This window comes from Anolis sagrei, chromosome 5 (genome assembly GCF_037176765.1).
Source record: "Anolis sagrei isolate rAnoSag1 chromosome 5, rAnoSag1.mat, whole genome shotgun sequence".
NCBI lineage: Eukaryota > Metazoa > Chordata > Lepidosauria > Squamata > Dactyloidae > Anolis > Anolis sagrei.
The window spans coordinates 117853106-117867032 of record NC_090025.1 but is presented as its reverse complement, the minus strand read 5'-3'; the positions used below and the strand labels follow the sequence as shown (position 1 = coordinate 117867032).

The 13927-nt window shown below is 36.7% G+C and overlaps 1 protein-coding gene across 2 annotated transcripts in view; it reads left to right on the top strand.

The window, feature by feature from the left end:
• ARAP2 (ArfGAP with RhoGAP domain, ankyrin repeat and PH domain 2) overlaps nt 1-13927 on the top strand; it is a 155803-nt gene that overhangs the window by 119414 nt on the left and 22462 nt on the right. For both annotated transcript variants that reach the window (XM_067469010.1, XM_067469009.1), the window contains exons 25-27: nt 5460-5534; nt 8495-8612; nt 13597-13725. In XM_067469010.1, coding sequence (XP_067325111.1) covers nt 5460-5534; nt 8495-8612; nt 13597-13725 — 322 coding nt within the window. The remainder of the gene's footprint in view (nt 1-5459; nt 5535-8494; nt 8613-13596; nt 13726-13927) is intronic.

Genomic DNA, 13927 nt, shown 5'->3' with positions numbered 1-13927 from the left:
TGGTTTAATCCATTGTGCCACCAGTTACAGATTTCTAAAATCTGACACAGATATCTAAAATCTGTGTGTTCATTATGAGGAATTAAGGAGATCCTTACTCTCTTACGAATTAAAAGAAGTATTCTATTTTTTGTCAAAAGCTTTTTAAAATGGGAAGGTGTCATTCTGCATGAAAAGAAAAGAGATGCCATTTACACTGGATTGCAGATGTCATATTAAAGGAGATTTTCACTTTTTTCTTTGTTTGCTCAAAGCCTGAAAGTTTGCCAGTGGAAGAAGGATCCTTTAAGCATAAGATGAAATGTTTTCTAGTATGCATTGCAGATGTGACTATACATCACTGCAAAGTTTACTATTTCTAACAAGTCTAAAAAAGAAGGAACGGTTTTCAGTGCTAAAGGCCCCTATGAACATCTTTTTTTTTAAAAAAAGATGGAAACCACTAGGTGGAGCTATATTTCCAGAGGTTTTCTACAAGCAAAAGAGTTCATATGCCGCTTATGGCCTGTTTGTTGCATGAAACAATCTTCTCTCTGTTAACCTTTCAGAAGTCACAAGTATATAAATGTCATTGTACATTATATGGAACACCTCTTTTCACAGCAGTGAGAGGCAGTTGGCAATTCAGAAATTAAGCAAAGGTTTTGGACAGGCAGGGGCTGCATAAGTATCTTTTGAATTATTAAAAATAGAAAGCTGATTGGAAAATAAACTCACTTCACTCTAACTTCTTTTAAAACTCAAAAGAAAAATGTTACGCTTCTCACGTCACTTAGCATGACCTTGTTTTCCTTTCCAGTTGGCACTTTATTAACCATTCTTCATTTTTCCTTGCCTACCAAACACATTGCCAGCTGTTTTTGTTTGCTGCTGTAATTTACTTCACTTTTCTCCCTCTCTCCAATGTGCAGTTGTTTACATACGCCCAGTGGAAATCAAATGTCAGCTTCATTCTTTTTCCAACCTTTTTTTTCAGCAATATCATCTAAAAAGCAAATTTTACTTGGAAATAGCTTTTTTCTGAGTTGTTGCCAGTATAATTAAGATCCTTTCTTCAAAGTCACTTTGTAATGTTTTTCCCTTTCACAAACGATTTCATTAGTTTCAATTCTCAGAGGCCACTGTGACCTTAAAGTCCTAATTTCTCCATTATGTAGCTTTTTAAAAACATCGTGGTGCTGTGTGTTTCTGGATACAGGAAAAAATACATTTCTACAGAAACTTACTTGAAATGCTTGCCAAATCTCCTTTGTTCTTTATCATTCCAAGCTATATTACTGATAAATATTCTAGAAGTATACTGCTGTAGATCTGTTTCTTTTTAAAAAAATCTCCTAAACATGGTAACTGTGAAATGGTATTCATATTCATCATTCTGCTACATATGGGATTTGTTATTCTGGCTTGCCTTCAGAAATCGTTGCACCTGCTGATTTGGACAGGCTTCAGAATAATTAACACCCCCCCCCCCCCAATATTCTTTTACTAAAGTGGTTTGATTTACTCACTTGCGGAACATTCAACCTTTCCTAAAGGATGAGACATTGGCCCTCATGAATGCACAATTGATGTCAACACAGAGGAGCAATATTATCTCTCATTAACTTACAGTAATAACACTGGCCAACACACATTTTGGTGCCTCAAATATTAGACCTGGTTTGGGGTATATTTCACCTGCTGACTCCAAAAACAGCACAGGTTTTCCTCTATTTATTATTTGCAGTATTTATACTCTACCCTTCTCATTCTGAAGGGGACACATACGGCAAAGGGGATACCTATTTTATCTACTCACATTCCATGCCAATTGTGCAATTATCAGTTATATGAAACATAAATGACACACAATACAAACAGGGATAAAGGCAGTTTTTCCCATCCTATTTTTGGCATCTTGGAGGCTGTGCTCAACTCCAGCCACTGGGGAGGGGGGAGGGTGTGTGTTCTATCACTCCATCTTTCATGCCGTGGAGCTTTCTTCTAGTTGATGTCCTTAAGGGTACCTTTATTATCTCCCCACTAAAAGTGATACCTATTTTATCTACTCACATTTCTGCTTTCGGCCTGCTAAGGGGGCAGGTGAGCTGAGGCTAATGGTGGGTGCTCATCCCAACCCGGGCTTGAACTGCTGACCTTCCAATCTGTAGGATTTTTCTGCAGCACAGCAGTTTAGCCTGCTGTGCAAAGCCCCCTCCCTATCAGCATTAGTTTTTGAGTGTTCACCTCACCCATATAAAATCATGATAACCATATCTAAGAAATTAGAGCTCATGTGGTCTATCAAATGCAGTTTTCTGAATCAGTGCCCCCAAATAATCCCAGGTACAGGCCTAAAAACCAAGATACCAAGAATTGTTTTTGTTGGGTTGTGTAATGTGACATAGTTATATTTTAGTTAGTAGGAAAAAAAGAATAAATTGTCAGTATTTGAGCTCTGTCCGAACTTCACATACCTTCCCAAGAGCTCTAGACAGCAAACTATCACTTGCCTATAGACAGCCTCCAAATATCAGACAGCTACAAATTTCAGACACCTACAGTGGGACAAGTAACATGGGTGGGAGGCAAAAAACGAAATCTTGTCAGAAACTGAAATGCCAAATCTGTCCCCACATCTACTTGGGCAACAATATCACACAACATAATAACATTACACTTTCTTGTACATGAGAATGCCACAAAACCAGTTGTAGAACACTTCAAACTTGCTGTTACATTTTCGAACAGCAATGCTTGAGCACAGAAATTTCAAAAAATAGAGTACTTAAGCCTACTTTATTGCAATATTTTTCTGGTTTTGTGCCCATATTAATGCACTAGACCAAGAACTTCCTCTACTGCTCATATATTCAATAGCTTGGCTTGGCTTGTATGTAAAATACTTTCTAAGCAAAATATTCCCATCTTTCTCCCTTTAACTTATATTTATGAACATAATTCAGAGTTAACTTTACACCCCATCAGGATCATCCCTGGATGTTTTTCATTTATATTATATTTCACACCTCCACACATGTTGGTATATATGTCTGTCCATAGAGGCTTAACTCCATGCATCAGAAGAAGTGTACTGGAGTCTACAGAAGCTTATACTAGAAATTTATTTTTTCAGTCTCAAAGGTGCTTTAGCTTGATTTGTTTTTATGCTGAAATAAATGATCATGGCTGTTTTTGGAAATATGCTTCCTATTTCTTTCTGCTTCAACTTCAGTTGATAATATTAATCTATTCCTGTGCATGCATTTATCATTACGTATGGGAATTACACTCCCAGATGGACATATGAATGTTTATTGTATACAGTAAGATCACTATACCCACAGATCCCATATCCATGGTTTCCTTTATCCGCTGTAAAAAATGGTCCAGAAAAAATATCATAATTAAATTTACGATTATTTATGCAGGACTTACTTTACAATATAGTATAGTATAAACTGAGTTAAGGCCCCTCAAACATCGGGTCTTTCTATATTCCCTATTTCTGTGTCAGAAGTTAATACCTGGTATCTTGGTGCCATTGCCACAAAACTCCTTCCAAAGCCTGGAGCTGCTGGATGTGTATTTATACAATAGTATCAGGATTCAGGGAACAGGTGGAGAAGAACAAAGAATTATAATCATTGTCACCAGTCTTCTCATGAATCCCAGGACTGCTGCATGCATAATTGCAGAACAATCTTTTGTTCTGCATACATAATTGCTGTTGTGTCGATCAGGTTGTTGTACCGGGAGGGCCCTTACCATTATGGGCTCCTGAAATATCGAAGGTACCAAAAGAAACAGAGGAAACTAAATCCATGCACAACCCTAATCGCCACCTCCACCACTAACATCTTCCCAAAACCTGAGGCCGTTGTGTATGACTTTGGGATTGCACTGGCATTAGTACTGATTTTTTTCTCCTTTCCACTCCCCAAAGCCTGAGGCTGTCCACATAGCACACTCAGGCTTCAGAGGGAGATGGCAGTGGCAATTCTTTGTGCTTCTTTCCCAAAGTCTTCAGATTGATGTGTAGACGCCAGGCTGTCATGCATTCACTCTTCCCCTTTCAGAAAACCTTCCAGCTACTCACTTCTCAATTCTGATGAACCTTCCTGAGAGTCTTGTCCTTGATACCTACCAAATTCATTTTTCTCTGACTTTAATGGAGACCCTGCATCCCTAACATCTCCTGAATGCATGCATGAGAACGCTTTAAATGTTTTTGCATTTTCTTTTACTTAAATTCTTAATGTCTTTTCAATTTTAGGACCTTCTCTGCAAGCTACCCCGACCCTTCACCTACTACTATTTGTCCCATTTAAAACAATAACATTCACTGTTAGCCACAATTTCACTTATAGAATCACAGAATCATAGAATCAAAGAGTTGGAAGAGACCTCATGGGCCATCCAGTCCAACCCCCTGCCAAGAAGCAGGAATATTGCATTCAAATCACCCCTGATAAATGGCCATCCAGCCTCTGCTTAAAAGCTTCCAAAGAAAGAGCCTCCACCACACTTACCAATGGTGACCCTGGGAAATGTATCCCTTGTGGACTCCAAGCTATTTTTTTCTCTCCAGTGGCTTATTTCTACTCCTTCTGTACCTTAGACATTCTCTTACAATGTAAAATATAAACAGTGTAAGTATCTTTATAGTTTCTAGGGTCTTTCCCAATTTTAAATATGGCAGTTTCTGAAATGTAAATCAGTATCTCTTAACTAGAAGTTGTCATAGTGTGTTTGAGAGGTGACTTCTTGAAACATTAAAAACATGATAACAACCCCAAAGTGTATTTTGAGATAAAAGAAAATTGGTCTTACTTGACCTTGTCTGTGCTTTTTGTAGGGGACAAAATAGTGAAAAAATTTAGATTAATGACAGTTAATTAAATTCAGGAAAAACCAAAGTTCCAGTTAATAATGAGATCAAAGGTTATGAATTCCTTCATGCTGTTGTGCCAAATTGGCTCATTGCATCACAGAATCATGGTTTATCATGATGTCCAAATGCAGCCACTGATTGTTGTTTTCATCCTAACTGAATTAGAGAATCTGGTGTATTATTGATGTCAGCCATGCATTTCAGTATGAATAAAAGAAAGCAGTCTCTACTCCAGCCCAACCTGAATTCAGCCTAAGACTTTTAAAATTTACTGTATCAATCAGAATTGATCTGGAAATCCCAATAGTTTGAAACTGGGAAAGACAAAACAAAAAATATACAAATTAACAAAACAGTGTGGCTATTACCATAGCCCAAATATTGGTAAAATTGATTTATTTTTGATAGCAAAAAATTGCAGTCAGTTTCTTGTGTGTGGCAAACCATGTTCCTCATGTGTAATAGGGGAGGGGGTAAAATTTGATTGCACAAAGATCATACGTATGAAAATCAGGACAAATAGAAGGGGCAGGCAAATGGGTCTCTTCCATGTTTGATTTTTTTTGTCATTTATATTTTCCTCTAGGTTTCCCAGGCTGGAGACTTGCTAATTGAAGTTTACGTGGAAAGAAAGGAGCCAGACAGCAGCGTTATAATAAGGGTCTGGATGTAATTTTTCAAAATTGATTTTCCCCCTGCACACTTCATTTGTGTGGTGTATGTGTTTTTTAAACGTGTGTGTGGCCAAAATCCATTTGCTAGTACAAGCTCGCACTGAGAGCCATTGAATCAACTACTATAGGATTAGCCAGCACTTAGTTAAATCGTATTGCTTAAACAGGATGATTCTAGTTGGAACTAGTTATTGGCTTTAGAGTTGTTTGTGAAAATTAGGCTGGCATGGTCATGGTTCCTCCACCCCTATGTGTTACAGAAGATTGAAGTTTCTTTGTCTATCACTCATAATCTACTTGAATTTTCTAGATGTTGCCATATTGGTTTCCTATTCTGCGAAGATTGCAAACCCCAGTCCTATTCAGTAGTCAGATCAACATCTTGAGTATTTTTCACCTTTGCCCTATCAAAACAATAACAGGCGAAGGATCTGCAATTTTATATTAAGATGTATTCTAGTAGCAAAAGTAGCACAGATAAATATGCTGTCTTCAGTGACACAACTTACATAGACCTTGATCAGTCTAGGTACATTTTTATAACAACCTAACACCTCCATTAGAATTACATAGTGTGTGTTATGCCCATTCTCCTAATGTGTCTGCTTAACCTTATATATGCACCAGCATTAAATTGGGAAATTGAGCTTGGAAGGAATGCCTTACCAAATATAAGTTACCAGTAGTTGCCTAGCAGCAGTAGCAGTTGAGGTAAACCAATTTGCCAAGAACCACATCTGGTTTTTGGCTCCTCAAAAGGCTTCTGATCCACGCCCTCAGCCTTTGTTTTACCAATTAGCTAACACTAACTCCATCTGGAGTTCAGTAGGAATTGTCACCATCCTACTGGCATTAGCCAATGAACCTCTGAGGCAGGTCAGTCTAGTCATGGTTATCTTCTCTTATGTACACTTGAGGAAATGTGTATTAAGTCAGTGACTTTACAATGTCAGGCTTGTTGTTATAGCAAATCAGTTATTTTGTTGTTATTCTGTGCCTTCAAGTCCCCTCCAACTTCCGTCTTATCCTTATTTATACTTAGCCTGGCTCCTCTGGTCAAGGCTGACATTCATTTATTTCCATGCTGCTATCAACATTTATCCAATACTCATTTATTATATTATTAAGAGCTTAAATGAGGCAAACAGAAATCCAAAAAGCAGCTCAGTCTGTCGCAAGGCATAATTTATTGAGTTTTCAGTACTCATTTATGAATGTGAGTTCTAGGTTTTTTGTGTGTTTTTAAATTTTAAATTATCTTCATACAATTTATTTGAGTAATTATTAAAATTAATAGACCATGGCCCTTATTCAGCCATATGGATGTATAAATGTGGGTGTCTCTGTTGTTATGCTGTGTTGACTTTGACTTATGGCAACCCTAGTATAGGGTTTTCCTAGCAAGATATGTTCAGAGGAGATTACAGCTGACTTCCTATGAGAGATTGTGGCACGGTCAAGTGTTCTCTTGGCTGAGTAGGAACTTGAACCTATTGGTGTCTTACTGGGATTCTTAAACCATTCCACCATGCTTACTATCACATATGTCTAATTGCTAATCTAATTCTTGGAGGTGCATTTTCAAGCTGAGCAGCATTATTGGTGATAACATCAATTGTTTGCAATAGTTAAGAAAAGAAGGAAGCATATGAGTGAATACAGTATCTTTTCCCCTTCCCTTCTCTAAGCCAGTGGTGAGAGCTATTGCTACAAAACTGAGTTTCATTCATTCATTCATTTTGTTCTGCTATCCAACAGTCACATTTTGCGGCTAAAAATACCCATAATATGCCTCTTAGTGAGGTGCCTGCACAGATTGAACTCCAATGAGATACTGCTATTATGGAAGTTTTATCTATTAGAAATGTTTTCTTGATGTGGTAAACCATAGGGTATAAACCACATTGGGGTAGTTTACAACTTTTTCATATGACTTTAATCAAAAGCTGTGGATAATGATAGTTTGGGGACAATATCAATTTTGGAAGCGTAATTGCTTTACTCTTGCAAAGCACAGAAATTAACAATGACCAAGTGATTGCTGTATTTACCTAATGGTACAAGGTCCCTTAAATATTGTTTATCTTGTCATTTGTATTTAGAACCAACAAAACTTTGCTCTTGTAAAAAAGCCCAAATTGATTATTCCAGATGATTGAAATTTCCAGAGTTTGGAAAGCTCTGCAGAATTATTTAACTTTTCATATGCAAAAGATGGTAATGGTGTTGGTAAAAAGGGGAATTTAAGCACCTTCCTTAAGTCTGGAAGTTTTTTTTGTGTGTATCAGGAGTGACTTGAGAAACTGCAAGTTGCTTCTGGTATGAGAGAATTGGCCATGTGCAAGGACGTTTCCCAGAGTACGCCTGGGTATTTTGATGTTTTACCATCCTTATGTGAGGCTTCTCTCATGTCCCCACATGGGGAACTGGAGCTGCTCCGCGCTCTTCCCAGATTCGAACCTTTGACCTGTTGGTCTTCAGTTCTGCTGGCACAAGGGTTTAACCCATTGTGCCACCGGAGGCTCCTACTAAGTCTGGAAGTGATCAGTTTCATTATAATTTTAGATAGCATGTAATCTGCCAGTAAGACCTGCATAAAAGAGCAAGTCTGTTTCTTTCTGTGACATTGTTGTTCCTTCTGACTTTAGAAATATCAAACCTTTTGGAAGAGAAAACATGGGGCAAACTACTTTCAGTAACACCCCTCTCCGCTTTTCTAAAGGCATAAGAGCATTTTCCAATCTCCTCTTGCACAGTTAATGGTGCCATGGCAATGAATGTGATAAAATAACGAATGGATTCCCAGAGCTGGCATTTTTGCAATTGCTCTTACAAAAAAAGTTAGACAGTTTTTCTTCCTGTGATTGAGAGCATAAAACTCCAGCACAAATTAGAATCCCACTGCCTTTTTGAATGATTTTTGTACTCTTTGTGATCATCAAAACAGGTATCGCCAATGATGGAGGCAGAAGAATTGACTAATGACATACTGGGAATAAAAAATATTGCACCCCACAAGGATGATATGTGGGCTACGTTTGAAGTGATTGAAAATGGAGAGCTAGGTGAGTGAATTTTCTATGTGGGCTGGGAGAGGGAAGTCTTTCTATCTTTGTACCATCCTGTTCATCTGTGCTAGAGATGGCAAACTTTCTCTATAGAAGATTTTTCCTACACTTACTGTCAGCCCTATCTAGTAAAAAAAAAATCATACTGTCACCCCAGTCTGATTTATTTAGAAGATTAAATCAGCTTTTGAAAAGACAGTACATGTACTCAATTAAAATTAAAAGTGAATCTAATTGGACTATCAAGGTCTGCATTTGCCACAGAGAGAACATTCTGAACCACACTTGACTGCAATGAGTATATATCATTTGGGACCAGATTTTTTCATCCCCTCAGTAGCACAGGTTTGGGAGGGTTCCCCCCCTCTCAAGATGGACTCTTCAATTCTTTTTGTAAGGAAGGAGCTAAAAGTGATATCATTTATTTCATGTCAATGGCCTTTATTTGCTATTCTAAAACCAAACTAAACAAAATGCCAGGAACTGCAAGAATTGCTTCAATACAAAATTTATGGTTAGCATAGAATTCCCAGTTCAGATATGGATCCTAATAAATGCTTCTTTAATTCTTTACCCCCTTCCCCCACCAAGTTCCTATTGATGCACATTTGTATAACCCCCAGCCAGCGGGATTGAGCCTGATAACAGATGAAAATTTCCCTATCCTTATGCCAACAATGCTGACCTAAACTTGGGACATGCTATGGCATCACTAATAATGCGAATTGTGTCTTCTCCAGTACAGTTCTAATATAATAGCTGTTTCTCATTTGCTCTCACGTAGAAACTTGTTGGTTGTGTGGTCAAACACTTTTGTCCTCAGCACATGTTGATATTTTCAAGAGACCAAGCTGGTGTGTTTGTTCTCTTTATATTCACAAGGAAAAACATCATTTAAGTTCTATGTGTATATATTCCAGAGGACATATGTAAGAAAAGAAAGGTGGATAACTGAAAGAGAAGGAATAGGAAGAAAGCAAATTGATAAAAGGAAGAGAAAGCTTTGATAGAAAGACAGAGCATTCATTAATAGATCATCTTGGGCAAGAATTGGGAAAAATCACAAGATTTTCAACAAACAGGTTGGGAAGAATTCTGGACTGACTATAAACTCTTCAGTTTGGGAGTCTATTGACAATTTGCATGTGACTCTTTTGTGCAGAAAATGTATTTTTTTGGTGCAGAAAATAATGTTTCTGTTGAGAAATGTTATTTTCTGTGCAGAAACGTACACTGTGCAAAATTCGTACATGGTTGCTTTGCACAGAAAAACAGCTTTTATGTTCAAAAATAATGTGTCCCTCCCAGAAAAAGTTGTTTTTTGTACAAAAACAAGCAGCTCTATTTATTTCACAAAATAACTGTAATTAGTCTTCAAAAACTTGCAGTTTTAGTTCCTTCCCACAGCCAGAAGGAAACAACTAAAACTCCTCATTATTTCCTTCAAGAAAAATAAATATGAATGGATAATTGCATCCCTAAATTTTAAGAGACAGGTGATGGACAGAATTTTCAGCACACAAGATACACTGATGTTCATAAATGACAGTTGAGTATTTTCCTGAACTACGCCATATTTCTAGTGGAATTACTAGACTGCTTTTTTTCTCAAAGCAATCCCTATATCATCATCACTAGCACATCATGAGGAAGGTTGTGGTAGAACACTTAGCTCTTACAAGTCACTTCCCTTTGTGGTGGTAAATGTGCAACCACAGGTACATGTACACATGAAACTACTTTTAATCCTTTCAACCCTAATTTAATTCTACATCAACACAGTTTTAGGAAGATGACCTTCTAGCAGAAATTGAGTTCATCGTTTACTTTTCAGGGATCACAAGAAGCCCCCAAGTTACAATCAAGATCAAGTTCTGTAGGTCTATTCTTAAGGTGAATTTGTATGTAAGTCAGGAGAGGTACCTTTTTATATGAAAATCCACCTCTCTCCTTATCTATCTGTCTGTCTGTCTCTATCTTTGGATCACACAGAAATGGGTTAGCATGCCCATGGTGTTTGTTTTGCTGTTTGTGCCCCTGTTCAGAAGATTTCACTTCACTTTCTGTCCCTGTGATAATTGGATTTTTTAAAATTTGACTTGTTGTGGAAACAAGGATTGGTGATAAAGCTTCAGTTGGACACATTTTTTTCTATAATAACTCTTTCAGGAGCGAATTTCCCTTCCAAGGAGTAGTTTTCTCTCACTTCCTGTTGTCTCACCCCCATTCTTAACTCAAGTTAGATGTTTGTAACTTGGGACTCCCTGTATATAATATATTCACTTTTAAACAGCCAAACAAAAATCTTATTTCAGACTGGTTAAATATAATTTGTTTAACTGGCCGAAATCAAATTCTGAGAAGACAAGTATATTAAAATCTTACTTTTTCAAAAATGTAATTTTCTTCTTATATTTATTGCTGGATTGGAACAAATAGCTCTCTCACTGTTTGCTGGCAACACATAATGACCTTGGGAGCAGAATAATGGGATATGTAAGTTTGACAGCTAGATGTCTGAAATATTGGAACTGAAATATTAAAGATCAAGTAAATTATTTACATATGGAGCAGCAGAAATAATTGGTAAAATTATCTGGCCTTATACAGCGGGCTTGCCATAAAATAGGATCTGTAGTATATAATTTTTTGTTGTAATTTCTATATGATAGATAGTTTGCAAATGAGGTGTGTTGCCAGTAAAATAACTAATGCATTTCAACGGGATGATTTATGCACCATATAATCCATTATGACAGATGGTCTTCAATGTGACTATAAATAAAGCAATAGGTGTTTGCTCTGGGAGCAGACACATTATTGCAAGATGTGGATGTTTTTCTGTCTTTTCTCCTGAAATGTCTACTTTAAGGTGGAATTCAAGCCAGGCCATTACATTTCTGTAAGATATAGCATTCATTAAACTTAACACATAGCCTTTGGAGGATAGCTAATTCAAGGGTCCAATGCAATCATCTTGGGGGTCTTTATTTATTGACAAGGAATTTTATTATTTACACACTGATGCATACTTAGATGGGAAAAAAAACTATCCCATTCTCCAAAGCTAACTTTAACCAACCAGTGTCTTTTGTATGCAATGGATTCAAATTCTCATCATCCCCAGATATTCTGTCTGGGAATAGCAGCTGTAATCCAGCATTTTGTGTTAAAATCTCATCTTTAGGTAATGTGCCTTTGGTGGTGGGCAGTTGTGGTAGTGACCTGCTCCAACCCTGCCACTTTTTAAAGCATATTCTTGTAGGAAAATAACCATATTATATCATATCCATGCACAAAAGTAATCATATTCCTGCATAAATTGTGCTTGGGGTATAATCCTGTTTCATATAGCCTAATCAGAGCATTATGTTAATCCTGAAGAAATTGTGCTGCTCACTTTGGACCAGGTCCTTCTAGTTTTCAAAGGGTCACAATGAGTTTTAAAACACTGCATGACCAAAGTTGTAAATCATGTAGGGAACCTACATTTATGCAGCAGGCCTTCCTTAGCAGGTTTTCCTCTCTACCTGCATAGTAGTCGCACTTTATCCCATGGCCTCTCTCCATTACTGCAGCTCGCACTTATTTTATTCCTAATGTTTACACTCCCAGCCATGGTTATGGTAATTTACCACTATAGTTAGAAGATCACAGCATGATTGAATCTGAACTGATGTTTTTATATGTGCATGTGTTTTATTTTATTGTATTTTGTATTGTGTTCACTTTTATGTTTGTTTTTAGGCACTTTGTGCCATCTGTAAGCTGGCTCGAGTCTCTTCAGGGAGATGGTGGTGGGATATAAGAATAAAATAGTAGGAATAGTAGTAGTAGTCGTAATTGTTGTTATTGAGGCCCTAAACTAAACCTTGTCATAGAAATGTTGGAGACGATGGGCCCAGTGAGTAAGTATGGAACTAAATGTCTTATTCTCAAGAACACAGAAAGATATGCCATATAAAATTGTACCCTAGGTGAACCATTTTTTTTCCTCAGACTGTAATTCATCTTGTGTTTTTTTTTAAAAAAACAACACTGCATAATTTTTGCAAATAAATATTAAAAATGAAGGATACATTCAATTTTTGTTGTTCTTGACTGAATAAGTAAAGGTTGATACATTTGTCAGTGAACATGAATAGTGATTATTAGGCCTGGGCGGTTTCGTTTCGTTAATTCGTAATTCGTTAATAATTCGTTAATTTTTCCAATTACAAAACGATAACGAACCATTCTGGAGCAATCATTTAAAAAAACGAATTTTTAAACACATTTTGTAAATGCTTCGTATTTCGTTATTGTATTCGTTTCGTTATTGTTCTGAGGTCGTTTCGTTATTATTTCCGCATGTCTGGGCCAGTTTTATGGTTTAATTAGTGAAAAAAAATTATAATATCACACCAACAGTCAAGAACAGAGGGAGAGGGAAGCTTCAGAAGTTTTTGGAGGTTTTTTAGCGTATTTCGCGGTTGCGTCCGCCATTAACGAATCAATTTGTTATTGTTTCAGAGATCGATTCGTTAATTTTTTACCATTTACGAAATTTCGTAAATATCGAACTTTTTAAAAGGAAAATTTTATAATTATTTTAAATATCGAAACAAAAAAAAACCCCAAATACAAATCGATTTTAGAAACAAATTTTTGCGTTGTTACCCAGGCCTAGTGATTATCCTTCTCATGAGACTATTGTCATATGAAGGGTGTTACCATGTTCCATTGTTAACAGGGAAGTACCTGCAGCTATGGAATCACTGTATTGCTTGAGAAAGACTCATCAACAAGAAGGAACAGCTAATTTTGAATTTTACTACTCTACATTTGTGTTAGCTGTTATTTAGATGGCTACATTTGATCAGAAAATGAAATTTGACTTCTGTAAGAAAGCAAGAGCCACAGGGAAAAATGTGACTTCTCAAAAATAAAAATGTCTTAACTTGTTCATAAATACTACTTTTCCCCTGGGTTTTCCTTTCAGAACGCCCATTACATTATACTGAGAATGTTCTAGAACAAATTCTACATTGGAGCTCTTTGACTAATCCCAGCAGTGCATATCTTATTGTAAAGAAATTTCTGACAGCCGACACAATGAAACAATGCAATGGTATGTAATGGAATTGATTTTTTTATTTTTACATAATTCAGTGCTCCAATTCATTACCACCTCACCTCTTTTTATTTATTAATGCTTTTTGAAGTTTCATTTTCAGAGTGACTCCAGTGGCATGAAAGATGTGTAGGATCAATGCAATGAAGTTGTGATTGCACCTTATGTTATCCTAGGGCAGATAAAATAGAGAAAGAAA